Raw genomic sequence first — 24,317 nt, 5'->3', positions numbered from 1 at the left:
GTTAGATGTTAAAATATTTATGCATCTATGAAATATTGACGTGTGACGTTATTTATCATCGCAAGTTGTTTTGGTTTCAACTTATCATCGCAAGTTGTTAAAATGTACGTACACGCACTTATAAATTCTCTTATAAATTTGACCCAAATTTTATGCTACCATGTTTATCCAACTTGTGACTTGAAGCTGAAAGTGTTCTGTTTTCTCTTTTCGGGCCATCAGTTTGAATTGGCATTTTCACACACACACACACAAGATGCCTTATAAATTATAATAATAGGTAGCAGAGGGAGTGAGATTCACTTCTTTATAATGTATCAAATACTCCACTCGTCCTATTTATAGTTATTATACGCCTCTCAGCTTGTAATTTCAATTTGCGGATGCATACCTGAATCGTTTTTATATATATATATATATTTTTTTGGTTGGTATATACCCACTACTTTCGGGACAGCTCAAGATCAAAAGAATGGGGTGAATAGATAGAGATGACCTTTTTAATATGATATGATCTGTTTTCTTCATTTACGTACAAGGTTCTAATTCATAATCTTATTTATGAGATATTATCGTATTTATATAACATCTACATAAGTTTGCATGATATCTTATTATCGTAGAAGCATTTCCTAAACACTGAAAAAAATAATACGAGGGAGATCGAGTTGGTATGAAACTCAATTCTTCAAACTTACTCGGTTTCTTTTCGCCCGATATCTAGTTATAGTCAGAAGCACATATATTTCATATAAACTTGTAAGTTTCGAAGATCCAAATCCATGTAGTAACTGGTCTTGTTCATTCACAAGGCAAAACTCTATCAGCAGCGAGGGTAAGCAGTAATTATGGCTGTATCTCCCTCTACAGTATTATTAATTGCAGGATGTACTCTGGAATCACTTCTGTTCGCAGATAAAGAGCTATTCTTTCGTTCCAAGCACTTCACTATTCGAGCCTTTAACTGCAACAACCAAAGAAGTCTTTCTTCTGAACGAGAGTACCCAAAATTGAACAAATAGAACAGAAGTGAAATCCCAGAAGCGACCCCTGTGATGATGAAAAGCCCTCCAAAGCTGGACACAGTAAGACTCACGGGATTGTTTGGGATTGATGATCCATATTCATCTTCATATGTGACTCCGCTGGAGAAGTACTTCCCCCTAATCCTTTCGAACTTTTCTTCATCTTGAGTCACATTTAGGATTGCCCTCGAAAAATAAGGGACCAGCGGAGATTTTAGTGGAAACGCCTGACCGCATATATACAACATATATCAACGTTAGCATTCTATGACAACTGAAGGCTTGAGCATATATTTGTGCCTCTTTGTTATTACAAACCTTTATTTTGATCTCATTCAATTCAATAGCTATTTTCATCCTTCAACACAGCGTTAGAACAATTAAGAAACTGACTTTCAAGAGGCAACTAAAAATTTGAAATTTCTAATCACCGATGCATGGAAGACTTTACTAGTCTTTATTAATTGACTGATTGTGAGGGGAGCACTTGACTAATTTCAATTTCTTTTTTGGCCTGAATGATTAATTTCATTTATATCTCAACATAATATGATTCACTCTTCATAAATTTTTTAAACATATAAAATTTGTATTAAAAATTGATAACGAAATATAAAAAATACGACACATACTAAACGCATAAGTCGTACCCCCTCTGGTCTCATATGCAAGGGGGAAAAAATAACTACCATAGATTAATGAATAAAATTGGATTATTTTTTTAAAAAAATTCCCCTATTTTATTCACACTCGACAAACATATAAAAAATAAATGGGTGTTTCGACAAGCGCTCTATCAATCTTTTATAAACATACTTTGAATTCAAAAGCAAGTCCGAACTTCAATAAACTCATCATGAAACTCAACTTGTTTGAAGTTTTAGTTATCAACAAATAAATGGGCGCTACATATAAACAAAATACTGCTATATCACTGGAGGGCATAATTGGAATGTTATTAATTAATAGGGAAAATTGCAACAAAATCCCGCCCAAAGGAATAAACTATAAAAAAGTCTCTTAAAATCATCAAATTATTCTGAAGTCCCAAGGACTTCATTGCAAGAAAATTCATTTGTTTAACTACCAAATTACCTCTTTTTTTTTTTTAAAATTTGTATTGACAACTGAAATAGCAGTCGTTGACAATTTAAGATGTAAGGATTAACAACTATCAACTCATGCATTATATTTTGTGATATACTGAGAAAATATATTGTCAATACTAGCGACAATAGTTGTTAATCCTTACACTTTAAGTTCTCAATGACTGCTCTTTCAGTTGTCAATACAAAATTAAAAAAAAGATAATTTGGTAATTAAACAAACAAAATTTTTTGCAATAAGCTTTCTTGAGACTCTAGAATAATTTAATGATTTTAAGCGACTTTTTTGTATTTAATTCATTTAGGTGGGACCTTATTGTAATTTTTTCTAATTAATATATAGGCATTCTTTGCTTGTTTCTTATATTTGACCAAATCAGTCTTTTAAAAAAGGCCCCTATGGTACATATGTGATATGACACCAGAGGGAGTATCAACTTAAACCTTTGAAACAATACACATGCATGAACGAGTTTAATTAAACACTTGAATTGTATTGCTCGGCATTTGTATATGTTAAACTTTTGTTTTCAATAAGATTAAAAGACTTCTATTCAAGGCAAGATTGAACAAGAAAGAGAACTCACAAAGCCGAATCCCCCAGTTTTGTAGGTTGGTCCCACACTACCATACTTGGAGCCGTATTTTGAGAGGAAAAACTTCACGTAAGGGATTTCATCAAAGATAGCAGCGACCTCACCACTAGCGAGAGCTCGATCATATTCTTCAGGCGTCTCGTACGGCTTCAACTTTGTCTCGTCCTTGAAACCCAATTGATTTTTCAGAAGCATTTTGATGTAGGACCCCTTCATATACCCCACAGAGTAATTGTTCTTTCTTATCTCATTCACATCAATGAACTTAGGCCGCAATCTTTGTACGGTTAACATGGAAGCCAAACTTGCGGTGTAACTTTGTGTTATGATGAGCACCACAAATACCCATAAGATCAGAACAAAACGCGACCAATTGTTCACTAATCTTTCCTCTGTCACCATAAAACATAGTGCGTAAAATTTAATGATAAATATGACTGTCGACCTAGAGATCATGAAATATGTAATGGAAGAGTTTACGAGGAGATTTACTGTGAGCAAAGACTATGGTGGAGAAAGAAAACCAGAACATGATGCCAAGTTGCTGCTGTGGGGACCCTTGAAATTCTGTGTTTGTACGACGTTCGTGAAGCCATATAATGATACCTGTGACGACAAAGGCTGCACCTGTGGTCAGCCAAAGGCCTGGACTCAAAGGCTTTAAGAAGATCCACATATTTTCTCTCTCATCGTGCTTCATCGGAACAACCATTGACACGCCAGATTCTGAATATGGCATCGTGAAATCAACATGGTTCGTACGATTAGCTACAATAGTTATGTCCCCAACCACAGCATCATAGTTCTACAAGTATTAAACAAAAAAATTACATTTACTTGTTACATTATCTTTCAAAAAACTTGAATTAATATGCTTGGACAAATATATTAGACAGTATACTATGATTTTTATCCTTTAACGAAAACTTGCCTGTTGCTCAATTTGAAGAACAAGATCATCATAAGACTCGGTACTTTCTCCATTCTTCTTCTGGAATGCGATAAACTCATATGGAAAAGGAAAAGGTAAAGGCTTGAGCACTTCGTTAAACAAATCAATAGTAAAGCCAGAAACATCTGGAGTACTATTTGAAGGCCGTGTTTCTACCTTCAAAAATTCATTAAAGCCCTTTCTTACGGGGACCCCAATTCTGAACTTGGTTGGTTGATTTGTTACGTCCCCCGGCCATATTGGTGGCGTTAGTTTCAATCTTGAACTCAAATGATTTTCGTGGAATAGTCCTCGCTGCGGGCTCCAACATCCAATAACCCTCTCCTTGCGTCCTACCACATTGAATACTTCAAGCTCCAAGGGTTGGAGTTGTCCTTCACTCAAATTGAAATTCCCAGAGAGGCCTAGGAATTTTATATCTTGGATTTCATTTAGAAGTGTATCATAATCCTTAGAATTTGCAAACTTGGACTCTACTGCCATGGCTATCGCCCAAACTGTGTCGTAAGCCCAAAGTCCAAACAAGGTTAAGGGAAAAGACACATTACCAGATTTAATTGACGAAGCTTTCCATCTATTTTTGAAAATTGTAAGCCCTTTAGACTTTTCCAGTCTCGGCCTTACCCCCAAGACACCTTGCATAGAATCCATCACTTTCGGAGCCAAAGGGTCTAACACATTGGATAACCCACTGGTGACTATCCACCCATACCCTTCTGTCATCTTTCCAGCCTTGTTCACTGCTGAGAAGAATTTCGGACCAACAAGATTAGTCATGTGAACAAGAAATATTTTTTGACTCCGATTGAGCTTCTTAAGCTCATTCAAAATCTCATATTCCTCAGAATTCGGATCGATGGCAATTCTGTAGGGCACTTGGGTGTTAACTTCCTCCAAGGTCTCTGTGAGGTATGGGATCAGACCCTTGCCAAACTCGGTGTCTTCGTAGATTGGGATGATTTCGTGCCATCCGTAAGCTTCAACAATGGCAGCTATAGCCTGCACCTGTGAGCGATCATCTGGTGCTGTCCTTATGAAGAATTTGCTCCGGAGCGGAGGAAGAGATGGACTTGTGGCTGAAAAGGAGACGATGGGCACCTGAAATTTGTGCCCAAGTCGTATTACGAAACTCGCTTGTTCTGAAGATAAAGGTCCGATAATTGCATGCACGTTTTCATTCTTTATCAAATCGAGAGCTGCATGGGTATAATTAATATGAGGAGCCATTAGAAATAGAGGATTAAACTTCTTAAAAAAGGAATTCAAAGTGTTAAAATATAAATCAGTTGACTGAAAATAACATTTTAGGGCTGCAACTGAGAAAAATATATTACCTGCAGATGCTGCTTGGACGACATTATTCTCAGAATCCCGGGTTCGAAGATTCAATCTTGTTTGGTAATGAGAATACTGTTTATAGAAGTCATCATGAGCCATTTTCATGCAGCGAATGGCCATTCTTCCAACTGAGGAGTTGAGATCAACAACCACCCCTACTGGTATATGTGTTTCCTTGGCCTTCGAAGATTCTACAAAAAAACATAACAAAGAACAAAAACAACGAAACCAGCAGAGGCAAAGGTTAAAGCTCTTCTTTTTCATCTGGCTCGACATGTTCAAGCTGATTTTATAATTTAGCTACTCTCATCTCATATATACATATATATATATATATATACACACATATATATAGATAGAGAGAGCCAAGCCAAGTCAAGTCCATGAAGGGCCAGGCTAGAATCTTGAGAGGAAACACACATATCGGAGACGAGGAAAGTCACGTGCTCATCTTCATAGGTTCTGCCTCTAGCTTCCTTGAAGTTTCGATGGCGAGGAAAGTCACATGTTTATCTTCATAGGTGCTGTCTCTAGCTTCCTTGAAGTTTCGATGGTGCTATACCAATGAATTCCTTCAGTCTTTGATGAGAGGGCCCATTGTGAATTTGTGATCAGACTTTGTTTGGGCATGGTAAAATAATGATAGATCCAGATTCATGAAGTGACATACTCCAGATAGAATATTCTGATCTTTCTTTGGAAGTTCGTTTCTATATAGATTATTTAATTTCCCAACTTTTATATATGGAATTGAGCAAGGACGCAGCACATAGATGCAACTTTTGACGTGAATTGTTTGTCTCCCCAGAAAAGAAAGACAAAAAAATTAAGCTTGTTTACTTGAAGACTTGGAGGAGTATATGAATAGAGTGTAATTAATAATTACTCCTCTCCTCTATTTCGGTTACGTGCTGCTCCCTCCAGTTCACAATATATGTCATTAAAAAAATATAGTTTATTCATCAAATGTGTCTTAATTAAAAAACATTTTCTAACCTTATCCATATTAAATGAGATTGTGAAGGAGAGAAAAAAAAGATAAAGAATTCCATTTAAATATTAATTATTACAGAAATGAAATTAACAAATAAGCATTAATTACTCTTCAAATGATTTATGCTTTGGACCGAATCATTATTCTAGAAGTGACTTGTATTGTAAACTGAAGGGAGTATAACATATATCTTTGGCGGCCCGCTCACATAAACCAAATTAAATACAGTTAACTCTCTTACGAGTGAAGAACGGACCAGATTAATGAGCCAGGTAAATTTTTTATTCGTCAAGGATTTTTTTTTTTTTTGGAATAAAAACTTAAACTGTTTTTTTTATAATTTGCAAGATGATTTATAAAACAAAATATAAAGTTCTGTCTTACAATGCTTATCCAGCTTGCGGCTTGATGGTAATTGTAAAAGTGTTCTGTTTTCTGGCCAAAAGAAAGAAAAAAAGGGTAAAAGTGTTCTCTTCTCTCGCCACGAATTTGAATTGGCATCACTTTCTCACACACAACAGAAGATGCCTTATAGTTGCGGTAGCAGAGGGAGTATGATTCACATCTTCATAATGTAAAATATACTCCCACGGATTGTTTTTAATAAGATAAATAACCGAATTATGTAGATTAAAAAGTTGGTTAATAATAAATGTGTAAAAGATGTAATTTATTTTTAAAAAATTCTCTTATTTATGGAAAAATGGATGGGAAAGAGAATAAGTAAAAAGAGAGAGGAGAAATAATGAGTTAAAAATGATGAAAGAAAAAAAATAAAAAAATATTAAATGTTCAGACATGATCAAAGTATAGCTAATAGAAAAGACTAAATACATTAAAAAAAAAAAAAAAGCTTAAAAGAGGATCGGAGATAGCATATTTATGTTAGGAAAAAACTTTTCTAAATAAAATATTGCCATTTAACCAACTCATACATCATATATGTGCAAGTTGTACCAATGAAAAGTGATTGATCAGATTATATTGTCTTCTTTATTCATGAATGAGACAATTATTTTGGCTGGCCAAAACAAAAAACGAAGCAGTTAATTTGTAGGGTCAGTGAATTAATTAACGGTTTGGGATTTTTTGTTTTGTTTTGTGCCATAGATCATTAATATCACTTTCGTAGAATAATAGCTGGAGATTCCTCTGACCATGTCCACCACGTCGCTTCGACTAAGTTAATGCGAAGGCGACTTCGATTTTGCAAGAGAGCTGAATTTCTTATCGCTTGCTGGATTTGACCGTCTTTACATTTTTCTCAATTCCTTCATTAATTTCAACATTTTTTTTTAACGTGATACTGGGCAAACCAGTAAAGAGGCCTATTAACAAGTGGAATTTATTAAATTTAATTTCTATAACTTGTAGCGTTTTTTGACTTAAACATCGGTTAATTTAAACTTAGTTAAAATAGCAAAAACTTTTACTATTTTTTTAGAGTTTTTTCTTCTAGTATTTTTTCCCATGTAGACTAAGGTTAATCTCTTTTCGTGCTGTTAATTGATAAGCTTTACTGCAATTTTCAAGTTTCAAAACCAAAAAAGAGTGAAATTCTTTTATACATTTTTTTCTTCTACATGGATAATTAAGGGTTAATATAATATTTGATCCCTCAAATTTATTATCATTTTGGTTTTGGTTCCTAAGGAGTAAAATAGTCCACGTTTTTATTAAATTATAGGGACATATGTTTTGCATGCAAGGAAACTTGAAGAATCAAAACTAAAATAAGAACAAATTTAAATGATAAAAAATTGTATTAGGCCATTATAAAAGTAATCTTTAGTTAGTACGTAAAAATCAGTTTTGGAAATGAGTTCAATAATACAAACTCAACTCTTAAATTAAAAAAATGGAGTTCTAGATATGTGATATGTTAATTATCGCATGAAAGGATTAAAACGAAAAAAGAAAAATCAATATATGTTCGTTATCGATGACTGTTAACTACAATATTGAATATTCGTTCTATGGTTGAATATAGAATTGAATCATTCTCGATAGAGACTAGTGTGAAGACTAGCGCCTGTAGAGTCGACCCCACGCCCAAGTTTTGGTTGAGATTTTCTCTGCACATTTAAATTTTAGTAAGTTCAACTATGATATTATTTTGACTAAAAATAATTAGATTCGTGCAGTTACACGTAATCTTCCTAGATTTTGAATTATGTAAATAATTTATTTGTCATTTAAAACTTGATAATGCATGAATGACCCTCAATCTTTATACAAGTTTGGACTTGTGCAAATTAAATAATTTTCTTACTCTGTATTACCTTTTACTTTATAGAATGTATGTTAGTAACATTACAGGGCGTTATCTATACATTACTTACAATGTGCGGCGCTTATTTGAAGATATAAGCAAAAGTCTAAAGTGGTTATCCCTACAATAACAAAAGTGTGAGAAAAAATATTGTTTATGTAAGACTGTTTATGGGACAGACGGAGGATCATTCTAACCCCTTCAGGATCGGGACAGGATGAGACGTCCCCTTTCTTTTTTAAAAAAATTTATAATTTTGAGTATGAATTTTTTATGTTATAATATTTGTTTTTCATATTGGGTTTCTAAGATAAAAATATTATTAAAAAAATCCCATTGATCCTATTTATAAGTTTCAAACTTGAAGAGGAGTGTTGTCTATTTTATAATTTTCAATTTGTATTTGTTCAACATTTGATGCATTTTTTTCACTTTTGTTCTTAATTATTTATTCTTTTTTCTTTGACATACTCTCTCTTATTATTACATTTTCTTATATATTCTATTTCACCATTTTTCTCATTTATAATAGGGGCATATTTGAAAACAAAAGTATATTTTTAATGTATTTATTACTTTTAACTAATTTTAACTAATTTTTTTATTATTCTCGAATTAGTTATTTGAAGCTTAAAATAAGGACCAAAGGGAGTATTATGTAGAAAGCTCAATCATATAATGTAAACAAGGTGTAAAAATAATATTGTAAAAAAACCTTAAAAAAAAACACTATAATGACTTTATGAATTCATTTTATTAAGAAAAGAGATTTTGTTAAGATAACAGTATAATTTAAGAGCTGAAAATCATTATAAAAATAATTATTATTAATATATGAATTAAATAATTTAATAGTAATAAATAAATTTAAAAAAAAAAACCCTGAGACGGGATAACCACATCTAACATTTTGTCCTGTCTCGGTTATTGTTCCAAAAATTTTTTTATTTCACCTATCCTGTCCCAAATTAACTAGGACCGAGATGGAATAGAACGGTTGGGATGAGACAAGTTGAACCCTTGTATATTTATGACATATGATATTAGTAACGCAAAAGACTAATTAATGACAAGAAAATTAATTATTTGTTCAGATCTAAAAATTTTGAAAAATTCATCCTCAGATTTTAAATATTGCATGAGCTATTTGCACATAAGTCAAAATAATTTTGGGTGATTTTTTTGTGGAAGATATTTTGCGTAATTTAACTGAATAAATTTGAGCAATTTATAGACGTGGACACAATCTGATCATTCAGCAATAGTATCATGACTGGCCCATTGAATATTCAAAACAGGCCGAAGCAGTATATATGAATCTGTCAAGATCCCATCAAAACTTAATTAGCCTCTTATTTTATTTTCTGAAAAAATGAAATGATTTAATGAGATACATTAATTTACAGTCGAACTATCCTCTGGCAGAATTTTCACATAGGGTCCAACTTCAAATTTGATCTCCAAAAATTTAGGGGAGGAAAAAGCAGTACCGTTAATTTTTTTTAAACGGTTGTAATTATTAAACTCCCGAACAAAATATGACAACATGTACATTTTCCCCGTTTACTAAGTTCCTCTACGTATCCTTACAAATTAATTTCTCAATTTCTTCACGAATCACACAAAGAAAAGTAATTATAAATGTTATCTTTTCTAAAGCGTAACCAAAGGAAAAAATTTGGCGACAAATTAAACGCGGAAAAAACAAGGGACACCCATAAATCTAGAGACTGGGCTCGTTTGCGTTGGAGAATAGTGGGCTGGTCAGTCTTTTTTGTCATGGATTGGGCTGGCCAGTCTATTAATGAGCCATTGGGCTTTTATGTGTTAGTTTGCCTGTACGTGTATGGCCCGGGGGTTAATAACATGTAAATTTCAAAAAATAATTATGTACATCATCTAAAACAATTTCCAAATAACCACCTTCGAGAAAGGGTAATATTTCTACAATACTCTTCTGACCCTAAATATAAGATCTATTTTACAGCATAAATTACACTGCAAAATGGGTGTTATATTTAGTACGAGAGGGAGTATCAAAGTAATTGGATGAGTTGAAAAATTTTTAAAAAAAAGAAGAAGAACCTGGGATGAGGTGAAAAAACAGATTTACAACTAAAGCAAGAGTCTGCATATTCAATCATCACTACAATACACTTTCATAGGCAATATAATGATAAAGTATTCATGCAAGAAAGTGATCTCATGAGAGATATTTTATTTTTCCATGTTTATTTGCTCCATCTTCCTATAAATTATTATTTTAATGACATTTTGTAGCTGTGAAACCAGCTTTTTTAGTTCTTAATTAAACTCTTACTCATCATTAAGAATTGTTGGCTGTACGTTTTTGCCAATATAATTGGTTTTTTGCCAAACACGATTTTCAGAAACTAGTAAAGCTAAGACCGAAAGCATTCCAATTACCATGAATAGACCTGCAAAACTATAAGCACTAAGGCTGGGATTTGCATTGTTTGCTGGTGCATTATTGGATGTGTCTTCTTTGCCTTCCTTGTGGATATCGTTGCTTCCAAAATATTCCTGCTCAATCCTGTCCGTTTCTTCACTCTCTCTCACATTTAGTATGGCTGTAGAAAAGTAGGAGGTTAAGTTGGAGCCTTTCGGGAATGCCTGAAAAGTTGTATATGCCAATGTTTGAATACATGCATGTTAAAAACAAAATTAAAATTTGCAATCTTATTAATTAGATTGGTTACGTTTCACCATCAGGATTCAAATTAGTTAAATACGCTATCAGATGTGAGATTAAAACTAGTTAGTATTTTTTACAAGTTATAAACAGTACTGTAACAATCATTCCCCATATTCAATCCATATCCATTCCTAATTTGCCTCGGAATAATTTTTATATATGCTGCCCTTCAACAATAGGAAATCTAAATAAGGTTAGAAAACAGAGAGGGAGATACTTACAAAACCATATCCATCATTGCGGTGTCTGGTTTCGACCAAGGCATAATTAGAATAACCATATTGGTTGAGGAAGATCTTAAGGTAGGAAATTTCATTAAAAATAGCATCCACACCCCCTTTACGGCTTCCTTTGTCCAAAGCCTCCTTGTACTCTTTAATACTGGAGTACTTCTTCAACCTCGAACTATCAATCTTCAAGTGATGGACAAATAAGCCTCTCAAGAATGAGACACCAGGATATCCAATGTTAATGTTGGGATCATTTATAACGTCATTCTGACTAGGAGATGTACTGTCAAAATCGATGATAAGCATGCTGTGTAACTTTGCATCAGCACAAATGCTAACATCAGCCATAACACCAAGACAAACCTAGAGCCTGCTTTGGCCACTGATTTTCCTACGAATAGTTAAGAAATATAAAATTGAGAATAATTAGGCACAGCTTCTTGTGTGATTTTTGCACAAAAGGCACTTTAAAGCAGGATTAGTTTAAAAATGCTCACTTTCAGGAAGGACCGCTTGCATTACATGAAGCCACAGGATAGCAAAACAGCAGAGTTGTTTCCTGCAGGGTGAATCTTCATCGACTGGACGTTCCGGGAAGACTATTATACCTCCTATAAAAATACTAAAGATGGCTATGGAAACCCACAGTCCCAAGTAAAAGGTTGTACAAAAATCCACATATTCAACCGTGGATCATGACGAACCTTCACGAGCATCCTCATATCAGCCGGTCTATATGGTAATGTAAAATCTACGTACTTTGATCGATTTGCCACAATCGCCACATCTCCCACCACAGCATCATACTGTTCATCATATATTCAAGTTAACTAACGTCTTTAATTTGTATACATGGAAGTCATAGACCAATCTTTTCTTTGTCTTGCTAGCTGGTCTCTCGTCTTCATATGAGCAGTAATATATATGAAGAGAAGATCGCATATATAGTTTCTAACCTTTCCTTCAAAAATCTGATAGACGAGTGCGTCGTAATTTCCAGCACTGTTTCCATGTTCGTCTACAAAAGCTCTAAGCTCGAAAGAAATATTGTAATGTAAACTCTTAAGGTAAGCTATTACAGCTTCGAAGACGCCAATGGAAAAGCCCGTAGCCTTGACGACCTGATTCTTATTGCTTGAATTGAGTTCCAAATCCACAAATTTAAAGTGGACGAAGCCGGTGGCTGGTTTCTTGGGAACACCTATTATCAACTTCTTTCCTCCTAGGCGTGAAGCCGCGGCTTTATCATCATCGCCTGCTCTAACCTGAGCTGTTGAAAACACAACACAAGTAATTATTAGAAGGTAGCCGTAACAATAGTAATTTGGGGCTGCCATATATCTATAATGTGGCAATATAAGACAAAATAAAAAGCTGGCTAGTTTGAGTTCATGCAGTTAATTAACTTCATTTATATAGTCGGCTTGTGTGTTGTGTGTGTGTGTGTGTGTGTGTGTGAACACATTATCAGAAATGTTCTCATGAATTGAACAGAAACTCTATCCTAATTTTTTTTATATGACGGATTTAGACGGTCCAAATCATATTATTTATATCCTTATTCTCACCCGTATTTTTCCGTTCAAGTTTTAGGGAAAATTCCTCATTGAAAATTTTATCAGTGAGTAGAATCTAAATCAAACTCCTCACCAATAAAATAGGATTTTTTTTTCCTAATTTCCTCCCCCATTTCTATGGTTAAATTGTTGTAGCAACCATAAGTACTAAAAATATGGAATTATAATTTTTCAGCTAATTTTTTCACTAATGTTTCATATTCTCAATATTCAACTAAAAAAGTATTGAGAATGTTAAAAAAATTTACAAAAATATAACTGATTTCAATTTTCTTAATTTACATGAAGTAGTTAATTGAAAATTAGATTATAAAGACTGTGAAGTGAATATATGTTAGTATCATTTAATATTTATTGCTATTTCAGGGGAAGCTTCATTGCAATTACGGGAATATTTTTTTCGCCGACGCAGTTAGGGGAATTAGGAAGCATACGTAACCATTCCTTCACTTAACGATCTGAATGTTTCATGACCGTACGTCCAAGTTCGCTTTGTTTTTAAATCAATAAAAATAAATTCTTTCTTGCTCGTCAATATACCCGATGCACCGTTTTTCATTCCTCATGTGATATTATTAAGCGGTAAATGGAGTTGAATTAGTTATTGATTAATTATCTTTTAATTAAAATCAATCTTCAAAATTATTAATTGAAAGTTATATTTATTGCGTTACATTTTGTATAAAAATAAAAATTTGAACCATGTATTAGATTTATATGACTTAATTAAATGTACACTTCTAACGCATCCTTAAATTAAATAAATTAAGAATATGTAATTAAATTAAGTATATATTTAATTAATTTTTAAGAATATACTATTGGATTTTAAAAAAATAATTGTATTTACTCCAACGAATTATTTAGGTCTTTGATGGGCATAAGAAGATAATGATAAATAAATAAAGATTGAATGTTGTGTTCTTGAAAGTTCGGTTCATGTACTCCATCACCAGTGAGAAACCATCATCTCCGAGTCAAAGATGGCTCGCATCAACGACAATTTCACAAGCAAGTCGTAATCAAACTTCAACGAAGATATTGATTACTCCCAGCGTCCATCATATAAAGATTTTTTTTTTGCCAGATCATAACATGAAGATTTTCATGCTTTAATTTACTTTGTTTTCTTTTTTTTGATAACAATTTTACTTTGTTTTCTAAATGTATAATTTTTTAAAAAATTATTCCAATTAGGTGCGCATATTAAAGAGCTTTTCCATTACTTATGAGTAGTAGTTGAAACACAAATAACAAAGAATAATATCATTTAAAGAAATTAAAACACGTTATATTTAAGAGATGATTTCCGCAATTAAGATTGGATGGTGCATATTGATTATCTAATTCTTACTACACATGGGGTATGCTTGGAACTGTGGCTGGCTCGCTTAAAAGTGGCCTTTTGGTTTCAAAGGCTAGTCGGGTCATTTACTCATGTTTGGGAGAGCTCTTGGCATTAAGTGCTTTTGGCCCAAAAATCATTAACATGATACTCCCTCCCTCCCTCCGTTTATATAAGATACAATTAATTAAATTGCGTTATTTTAAAAAATTAATTAAAATTAATTAGATGTAATAAATATGTTAAAATTAAATTTTATTTTTCAAAAATGCACTCATTTGTGAAAAATGTGGGTGGGAGGGAGAGAGCAGGAAAAAAAGATAAGAGAGAATGTAAGAAAAAAATAGATGAGAAAGATATTCAAGAAATTATCTCATAGCTACTTTTTTTTTTTAATTGCTTTGGGGCGCGTCACGTTGAAAGAAAGCATTGGTGCGGACAGGCCTACGGCACTCTCTCTCCTGCCTCCTTTTTGTGATCCCACAAAACCCCGGGGGGCGCCCTCGTCAAAAGTTTTTACATGAAAAAATAAAAACAAATCAACACGTATATGATTAACTAATAAATTAAATGAACAATCAATTAATTAATATTTAATAATTTATTTATTTATTAATTGAATAAAGAAATTAATAGTTTATAGTAATACTCTAATATTACTGTTATATGGGCAAAAAAAATAAATGAATGAATCTAGAAGAATATAGGATGATATAAATTAAAATTTATAAATTTTAATGTGTGCTTATTATTTTGCTATTGTTTTTTCTGTCAACTATTATTTTGCTATTGTTAATTATTAAAATATGTATGTATATTTATTAGTTTATTTGTGAAACATTGATACTTATTACTCCTCCGGTCCTTAATATAGGACCCAATTCTTGAGTTGATTTTGATCCTAAATATAAGACCAATTTCTCATATTTATCAATTTTCTCTAAATTACCCCTATAGATACTCTCTCAACCATAATCAAATAGAAGAGGGAGAGGGGGTATTAAAAAAGATGATTATGGTGTTTTAGGAAAAATGTGTCACTTTTCTTATAATTAACTAACTTACCTATCTTCCTTAATCTAATCAACTTAGTTAAATGGGTCTTATATTAAGGACCGGAGGAGTATTTTTTTATTATCAATTGTTAAAATGTGTATATGTACTTATAAATTTACTTATAAACTTAATTTATAAGAAACTTTTCAATCATAATTTACAAAATACGAGATATATATGTGAGAAGAATTTCGTATTGACTTATATGAAACCATGCTTATAAATGTTTATATAAGTAACGGCAAATAAGCATTTTAATGAATATAACTAGTAACTTGACCCAAATTTTATAATATAATGTTTATCCAACTTGTGGCTTGATGGTGAAAGTGTTCTGTTTTCTCCTCACAGGCCATGAGTTTGAATTGGCAGATGCCTGCACACAAGATGCCTTCTAAATTGTAATAATAGGTTAGCAGAGGGAGTAAGATTCACATCTCTATAGTGTAACAAATGCTCCTCTCGTCCAATTTATAGTTATACGCCTCTCAGCTGGTAATTTCAGTGTGTGAATCTATACCTGAATCATAGTCATACAATTCCTTTTTTGGTTGGTATATGACAACGCAATATCAAAATAATGGGGTGAATAAATAGAGGTGACCTTTTTAATATGATCTTTAATTTTTCTCCATTTACGTACAAGGTTCGAATTCATAATCTTATTTATGAGATGTTATCGTATGTATAACATGAACATCAGTTTGCATGACATTTTATTCGTACAAGCATTTCCTAGACACTGAAAAAGAGTGATACATACAAGGGAGATCGAGTTGGTATGAAACTCAATTCTTCAAACTTATTCTGTTTCGTTTCACCCTATATCTAGTTATAGTCAGAAGCACATATATTTCATATAAACTTGTAAGCGTCAAAGATCCAAATCCATCTAGTACCTGATCTTGTCCATTCACAAGGCAAAACCATATCAGCAGCGAGGGTACGTAGTAATTGTGGCTCTATCTCCCTCTTCAGTATTATTACTTGCAGGATGTACACTGGAATCACTTCTGTTCACAGATAAAGAGCTATTCTTTCGATCCAAGCACTTCGCTATTCGAGCGTTTAACTGCAACAACCAAAGAAGTCTTTCTTCTGAACGAGAGTACCCAAACTTAAACAGGTAGAACAGAAGTGAAATCCCAGAAGCGACCCCTACGATGACGAAAAGCCCTCCAAAGCTGGACACAGTAAGACTCACGGGATTGTTTGGGATTGATGATCCATTTTCATCTTCAGATGTGATTCCGCTGGAGAAGTACTTTCCCTTAATCCTTTCAAACTTTTCTTCATCTTGAGTCACATTTAGGATTGCCCTCGAAAAATAAGAGACCAGCGGAGATTTTAGTGGAAACGCCTGACCGCATATGTACAACATATATCAACGTTAGCATTCTATGACAATTGAAGGCTTAAGCATATATTTGTGCCTCTTTGTTATTAGAAACCTTTATTTTTATCTCATTCAATTCAATAGCCATTTTCATCCTTCAACACAGCGTTAGTACAATTAAGAAACTGACTTCCAAGAGGCAACTAAAAATTTGAAATTTCTAATCAGCGATGCATGGAAGACTTTACTAGTCTTATTAATTGACTGATTGTGAAGGGAAGACTTGACTAATTTCAATTTCTTTTTTGGCCTGAATGATTAATTTCATTTATACCGCAATTTCTTTAAACATGTAAAATTTGTATTAAAAATTGATAACGAAATATAAAAAATACGGCACATACTAAACTCACAAGTCATAGCCCCTCTGGTCTCATATGTAAGGGAAAAAAAATAACTACCATAGATTAATGAATAAAATGGGATTATTTTTTAAAAGAAATTTCCCTATTTTATTCACACTCAACAAACATATGAAAAATAATGGGTGTTTCGACAAGCGCTCTATCAATCTTTTATAAACATTCTTTGAATTCGTTTATAAAAAAATAAAAATTCTTTGAATTCAAAAGCATGTCCGAACTTTAATAAACTCATCATGAAACTCAACTTATTTGAAGTTTTAGTCATCAACAAATAAATGGGCGCCGCATATAAACAAAATACTGCTATATTAGTTGCGGGCATAATTAGAATGTTATTAATTAATACGAAAAATTGTAACAAAGTCACACCCTAGGGAATTAAATATAAAAACGCCTCTTAAAATCATCAAATTATTCTGAAGTCCCAATAGACCTTATTGCAAGAGAATTTATTTGTTTAATTATCAAATTGTCTTTTTTTTTAAGTTTGCATTACCAACTGAAAGAGCAGTTATAGACAACTTAAGGTGTAAGGATTAATAACTATCGCGGCAGGTATTGACAATTCATGCATTACATTTTGTGATGTCCTGAGAAAATGTGTTATCAATACTTGCCATGATAGTTGTTAATCTTTACACCTTAAGTTATCAACGACTGCTCTTTCAGTTGTCAATACGAACTTTTTTTTAAAAAAAAGGACAATTTGGTAATTAAACAAATAAAAATTTTTGTAATGAGATCTCTTGAGACTTTAGAATAATTTGATAATTTTAAGAGACTTTTTTGTATTTCATTCCTTTAGGTGGGACCTTATTGTAATTTTTTCTAATTAATATATAGGCATTCTTTCTTTGTTTCTTATATTTGACCAAATCAGACTTTTTAAAAAGGCTCTTATGGTATATATGACACCAGAGGGAGTATCAACTTAAACCTTTGAAATAATATACATGTCACATGTGTGAACGAGTTTAATTAAACACTTGCATTGTATTGCTCGGCATTTGTATTTGTTAAAAGACTTCTATTCAAGGCAAGATTGAACAAGAGAAAGAGAACTCACAAAGCCGAATCCCCCAGTTTTGTAGGTTGGTCCCACACTACCATACTTGGAGCCATATTTTGAGAGGAAAAACTTCACGTAAGGGATTTCACCAAAGATAGCAGCAACCTCACCACTAGCGAGAGCTCGATCAAATTCTTCAGGGGTCTCGTACGGCTTCAACTTCGTCTCATCCTTGAACCCCAATTGATTTTTCAGAAGCATTTTGACGAAGGACCCCTTCATATACCCCACACAGTAATTATTCTTTCTTATCTCATTCACATCAATGAACTTAGGCTGCAATCTTTGTACGGTTAACATGGAAGCCAAACTTGCGGTGTAACTTTGTGTTATGATGAGCACCACAAATACCCATAAGATCAGAACAAAACGCGACCAATTGTTCACTAATCTTTCCTCTGTGTGACCATTAAACATAGTGCGTAAAATTTAATGATAAATATAAAACTGTTGACCTAGAGATCATGAAATATGTAATGGAAGAGTTTAAGAGGAGATTTACTGTGAGCAAAGACTATGGTGGAGAAAGAAAACCAGAACATGATGCCAAGTTGGTGCTGTGGGGACCCTTGAAATTCTGTGTTTGTTCGACGTTCGTGAAGCCATATAATGATACCTGTGAGGACAAAGGCTGCACCTGTGGTCAGCCAAAGACCTGGACTCAAAGGCTTTAAGAAGATCCACATATTTTCTCTCTCATCGTGCTTCATCGAAACAACCATTAACACGCCAGATTCTGAATATGGCAGCGTGAAATCAACATGGTCTGCACGATTAGCTACAATAGTTATGTCCCCAACCACAGCATCATACTCCTACAAGTATTAAAAAAAAAACGGTTACATTTACTTGTTACATTATCTTTCAAAAAGCTTGAATTAATATGCTTGGACAAATATATTAGACAGTATACTATGATTTTTATCCTTTAACGAAAACTCGCCTTTTTCTCAATTTGAAGAACAAGCTCATCATAAGACTCAGTACTTTCTCCATTCTTCTTCTGGAATGCGAGGAACTCATATGGAAAAGGAAAAGGTAAAGCATTGAGCACTTCGTTAAACACATCAATGGTAAAGCCAGAAACATCTGGAGTACTATTTGAAGGGCGTGTTTCCACCTTCAAAAATTCATTAAAGCCCTTTCTTACTGGGACCCCAATTCTCAACTTGGTTGGTTGATTTATTACGTCCCCCGGCCATATTGGTGGCATTAGTTTCAATCTTGAACTCAAATGATTGTTGTGGAATAGTCCTCGCTGTGGGCTCCAATATCCAATAACCCTCTCCTTGCGTCCTACCACATTGAATACTTCAAGCTCTAAGGTTTCGAGTTGTCCTTCACTTAAATGGAAATTCCCGGAGAGGCCTTCGAATTTAGTATCTAGGATTCTATCTATAAGTGTATCATTACCCTTAGAACTTGCAAACTTGGACTCTACTGCCATGGCTATCGCCCAAACTGTGTCATAAGCCCAAAGTCCAAACAAGGTTAGGGGAAAAGACACATTACCAGATTTAATTGACGAAGCTTTCCATCTATTTCTGAAAATTGTAAGCCCTTTAGACTTTTCCAATCTCGGCCTTACCCCTAAGACACCTTGCATGGAATCCATCACTTTCGGAGCCAAAGGGTCTAACACATTGGATAATCCACCGGTGACTATCCACCCATACCCTTCCGTCATCATTCCAGCCTTGTTCACTGCTGAGAAGAATTTCGGACCAATAAGACTAGTCATGTGAACAAGAAATATTCTTTTTCGACTCTGATTGAGCTTCTTCAACTCATCTAAAATGTCATATTCCTCAGAATTTGGATCGATGGGAATTCTGTACGGCACTCGCGTGTTAACTTTCTCCAAGGCATCTGTGATATATGGGATCAGACCCTTGCCATACTCGGTGTCTTCGTAGATTGGGATGATTTCGTGCCATCCGTAAGCTTCAACAATGGCAGCTATAGCCCGCACCTGTGAGCAATCATCTTGTGCTGTCCTAATGAAAAATTTGCTTCTGTTTGGAGTGAGAGATGGACTTGTGGCTGAAAACGAGACGATGGGCACCTGATATCTGTGCCCAAGTTGTATTACGAACCTCGCTTGTTCCGAAAATAAAGGTCCAATAATTGCATGCACGTTTTCATTCGTCATCAAATGGAAAGCTGCATGGGTATAATTAATATCAGGAGCCATTAGAAACAGAAGATTAAAATTCTTAAAAAAGGATTTCAAAGTGTTAAAATATAAATCAGTTGACTGAAAATAACATTTTAGGACTGCAACTGATAAAAATATATTACCTGCAGATGCTGCTTTGACAACATCATTCTCAGAATCCCTGGTTCGAAGATCAAGCCTTGTTTGGTAATGAGAATAGTGTTTATAGAAGTCATCATGAGCCATTTTCATGCAGCGAATGGCCATTCTTCCAATTGAGGAGTTGAGATCAACAACTACCCCTACTGGTATATGTGTTTCCTTGGCCTTCGAAGATTCTACAAAGAAACATAGAAAAGAACAAAAACAACGAAACCAGCAGAGGCAAAGGTTAAAGCTCTTCTTTTTCTTCTGGCTCGACATGTTCATTCTGATTTTATAACGTGGCTACTCTCATCTCTTATCTTTTATATATATATATAGAGAGAGAGAGAGAGAAGTCCATGAAGGGCCGGGCTAATCTCTTTAGAGGAACCGGACATATCAGAGACGAGGAAAGTCACATGTTCATATTCATAGGTGCTGTCTCTAGCTTCCCTGAAGTTTCGATGGTTTTACATATATGACTTAATTTTCCAACTCATACCAATGAATTCCTTCAGTCTTCGATGAGAGGACCCATTGTGAATTTGTGATCACACTTTGTTGGGGCATAGCAAAATAATGGTAAATCCAAATGAAATGACATGTTCCAGATAGAATATTCTGATCTTTCTTTGAAAGTTCGTTTCTATATAGATTGTTTAATTTTCCAGCTTATATATATGGGAGAAAGGACGCAGCATATAGATGCAACTTTTGACGTGAACTGTTTGTCTCTCCCCCCCCCCCCCCAAAAAAAAGGACAAAAATTAAGCTTATTTACTTGAAGAAACTCGACTCGAAGGAGCGTATGCGTAGGGTGTAATTAATAGTTAACAAATATTACTCTCTTCTACTTGGGTTACCCACTGCCCCTTTGATTCAAAATATAAGTTATTTAATCAATTTATCAATATAAAAAAATGATAGTTTATTTATTAAACGTATTTTAATTTGAAATTTTTTTTCAACTTGGCCCATATCAAATGAGGTTGTGAAGAAGAGAGAAAAATACAAAGAGTTACGTTTAAACATTAATTGCAGAAGTGAAATTGATAAATAAGAATCAATTACTCTTCAAATAACTTATGTTTTAATTGGATTGAGTCATTCTTCTAGAATCAACTTATATCATGGAGCCAAGGAAGTATAACATATCTTTGGCAGCCCCATAAACCAAATTAAATACAGTCAGCTCTTTTATGAGCGAAGAACAGACCGAATTAATGAGCCAGGTAAATTTTTTTTTTTGTCAAGGATTTTTCAGAATAAAAGCTTAACTGCCTTTATAAAATTCTGTCTTATAATGCTCATCCAGCTTGTGGCTTGATGGATATTATATTGGTAAAAGTGTTCTGTTTTCTGGGGCCAAAAAAGGTAATAAAAGTTTTTTTTTTTGGGTCTCTCCTCCCCGACCACGAATTTGAATTGGCATCAATTTCTCACACACAACACAAGATGCCTTATAGTAGCAGTAGCAGAGGGAGTATGATTCGCATGTTTATACCGTAACAAATGCCCCCCACGAATTGTTTTTTATAAGATGAACAAATTAAAAAGTTGGTTAATAATAATAAATATGTCAAAAATGTATTTTTTTTTTAAAAAAAATTCCCTTATTTATGAAAAAAAATGGGTGGGAAAGAGAGTGAGTAAAAAAGGAGATGAGAAATAATGAGTTAAAAAATGAGGAGAGAAACATATAATAATTAGGAAAAATAAAAAATATCTATACCAAATGTTTAGGCATTTTCAAGGTAGAGCTGATAAAAAAAGACTAAATAAATTAACAAAAAATTTAGCTTAAAAGAGGATCAGAGAGAGTAGTATACCTATGTTGGAAAAGAATTTTTTAAATAAAAAATATTGCCATTTAACCAACTCATAATTCATGAATGAAACAATTAATTTGTTGGGTCAATGAATTAATTAACGGTTTGCCTCGATCATAAATATCTATTTAGTTAGATGGAATTTCCCTCTGTTTTGCCATTGATCATAATATTACTATCACTTTCGTAGAATAATAGCTGGAGATTCCTCTGACCATGTGAACCACGTCGCTTTGGTAACACGAAAGCGACTTCTATTCTGCAAGAGAGCTGAACTTCTTATCGTTGGGTCTTGTTGGATTTAACTATCTTTACATTTTCTTAATTCCTTCATTAATTTCAACATTTTTTTTAACGTCATACTGGGCAAACCAATAAAGAGGGCTATTAACAAGTGGAATTTATTTTATTTAATTTCTATAACTTGTAGCGTTTTTTGACTTAAACATCGGTTAATTTAAACTTAGTTAAAATAGTAAAAACTTTTACTATTTCGTTAGAGTTTTTTCTTCCAGTATTTTTTTTCCCATTTAAACTATGGTCAATCTCTTTTCGTGCTGTTAATTGATAAGTTTTACTACAATTTTCAAGTTTCAAAACCAAAAAAGAGTGAAATTCTTTTATACATTTTTTCCTCTCCATGGATGATTGAGGGTTAATATAACATTTAATCCCTCAAATTTGTCATTGTTTTGGTTTTAGTCCTTTGAGGAGTAAAATGATCCATGTTTTTATTAACTTATAGGGATAAATGTTTTAAATGAAAGGAAACTTGAAGGACCAAAACTGAAAATGAGAACAAATTTGAGTGATAAAAAATTATATTAGCCCATTATAAAAGTAATCTTTAGTTAGTACATAAAAATCAGTTTTGGAAATGATTTCAATAATATAAACTCAACTCTTAAATTAAAAAAATGGAGTTCTAGACTTCTAGCTATGTGATGTGTTGATTATCGCATGAAAGGATTAAAAAGAAAAAAGAAAAATCATATATGTTCGTTACCGATGACTGTTAACTATATTCAATATTCATTCTATGGTTGAATATAGACTTGAATCATTCTTTGTAGACTAATGTGAAGATTAGCGTCTATAGAGTCGACCCCGCGCTCAAGTTTTGGTTGAGACTTTCTCTGCACATTTAAATTTCATTAAGTTCAACTATGATATTATTTTGATTAAAATTAAATAGATTCGTGGAGTTACACGTAATCTTCCCAGATTTTGAATTATGTAAATAATTTAATTGTCATTTAAAACTTGATAATGAACGACCCCAATCTTTATACAAGTTTGGATTTGTGCAAATAATTTTCTTACTTTTTATTAGTTTTTCTTTTATAGAATATATGTTAGTAAACATTATAGGATGTTATCTATACCTAAAATGTACGGGGCTTAGTTGAAGGTATAAGCAAAAGTCAAAAGTGGTTATCCCTACAATAACAAAAGTTTGAGGAGATATATTGTTTACGTCCGCCCGTCCGGTTCGGAGACCGTCATGGTCGGGGGACATCTTTTCTTTTTTCTTTTTTTAATGCTCTTCTGGTTCTAAATATAAGATCTATTTTATAACATAAATTACACTATAAAACGGGTTTATATTTAGGATTGGACGAGTATAATTTTGAGTATGAATTTTTTATGTTATAATATTTACCTTTTGTTGGGCTTTTTAAAGATCAAAATATTCTTAAAAAAATATTTCATCTAGTCTTATTTATAAGTTTTAAATTTAAAGAATGTGTGGTATTTTATAAGTTTAATTTGAATTTATCTTATATTTAATGTATTTTTTTCACTTTTGTCCTTAATTATTTATTCTTTCTCCTTTGACATATTCTCTTACTACCTCTGATCCTTAATATAAAATCTCATTTGACTTTTATTTTAGTCCTAAGTATAAGATCACAATCCACTTTGTCTCTCATATTTATACATTTTTTTCTAAGATGGTTCTTCTAATAATGGTAGTTTTAGCCAATACATTTGATTAGTAAGGATATTTTAGGAAAGACAACACTTATTTATTACAAATAACTAATTTAACTTATTTCCTTAATCTTTTCAAATTAATCGACTAGTTTTTATAATTAAGACAAGAAGTAGTATCATATTTTTTCATACATTCTCTTTCATTTGTTTT

At 33.0% G+C, this 24,317-nt stretch overlaps 3 protein-coding genes and 1 long non-coding RNA gene across 4 annotated transcripts; all 4 read right to left on the bottom strand.

Moving 5' to 3' along the window:
• Window positions 1-724: 724 nt before the first annotated feature.
• On the bottom strand, window positions 725-5,333 carry LOC114745492 (glutamate receptor 2.8-like). The gene is made up of 5 exons (XM_028933654.1): window positions 5,014-5,333; window positions 3,659-4,875; window positions 3,220-3,532; window positions 2,719-3,119; window positions 725-1,252 (listed from the first exon to the last, which is right to left on the bottom strand). The coding sequence occupies exons 1-5, from the start codon at window positions 5,291-5,293 to the stop codon at window positions 824-826; spliced, it is 2,640 nt and encodes an 879-aa protein (XP_028789487.1). The 5' UTR covers window positions 5,294-5,333; the 3' UTR covers window positions 725-823.
• Window positions 5,334-10,599: 5,266 nt separating this feature from the next.
• Window positions 10,600-11,577, bottom strand: LOC114745491 (glutamate receptor 2.5-like). The gene is made up of 2 exons (XM_028933653.1): window positions 11,221-11,577; window positions 10,600-10,917 (listed from the first exon to the last, which is right to left on the bottom strand). Exons 1-2 carry the CDS (start codon window positions 11,575-11,577, stop codon window positions 10,600-10,602), a joined length of 675 nt encoding a protein of 224 aa, XP_028789486.1.
• A 4,331-nt stretch (window positions 11,578-15,908) lies between these two features.
• On the bottom strand, window positions 15,909-16,451 carry LOC114745488 (uncharacterized). Its single transcript, XR_003740205.1, has 2 exons — window positions 16,412-16,451; window positions 15,909-16,279 (listed from the first exon to the last, which is right to left on the bottom strand). It is a non-coding gene; the product is annotated as an uncharacterized LOC114745488 (long non-coding RNA).
• A 1,741-nt stretch (window positions 16,452-18,192) lies between these two features.
• Window positions 18,193-20,536, bottom strand: LOC114745489 (glutamate receptor 2.8-like). Its single transcript, XM_028933645.1, has 5 exons — window positions 20,339-20,536; window positions 18,981-20,200; window positions 18,540-18,852; window positions 18,264-18,435; window positions 18,193-18,196 (listed from the first exon to the last, which is right to left on the bottom strand). Exons 1-5 carry the CDS (start codon window positions 20,460-20,462, stop codon window positions 18,193-18,195), a joined length of 1,833 nt encoding a protein of 610 aa, XP_028789478.1. The 5' UTR covers window positions 20,463-20,536.
• Between the last annotated feature and the right edge of the window lie 3,781 nt (window positions 20,537-24,317).

The sequence above is a fragment of the Neltuma alba genome, unplaced genomic scaffold (assembly GCF_004799145.2).
Source record: "Neltuma alba isolate B1F8T4 unplaced genomic scaffold, ASM479914v2 tig00004693_pilon, whole genome shotgun sequence".
NCBI lineage: Eukaryota > Viridiplantae > Streptophyta > Magnoliopsida > Fabales > Fabaceae > Neltuma > Neltuma alba.
The sequence above is the reverse complement of the archived record's forward strand: the minus strand, read 5'-3'. Positions and strand labels throughout refer to the sequence as shown.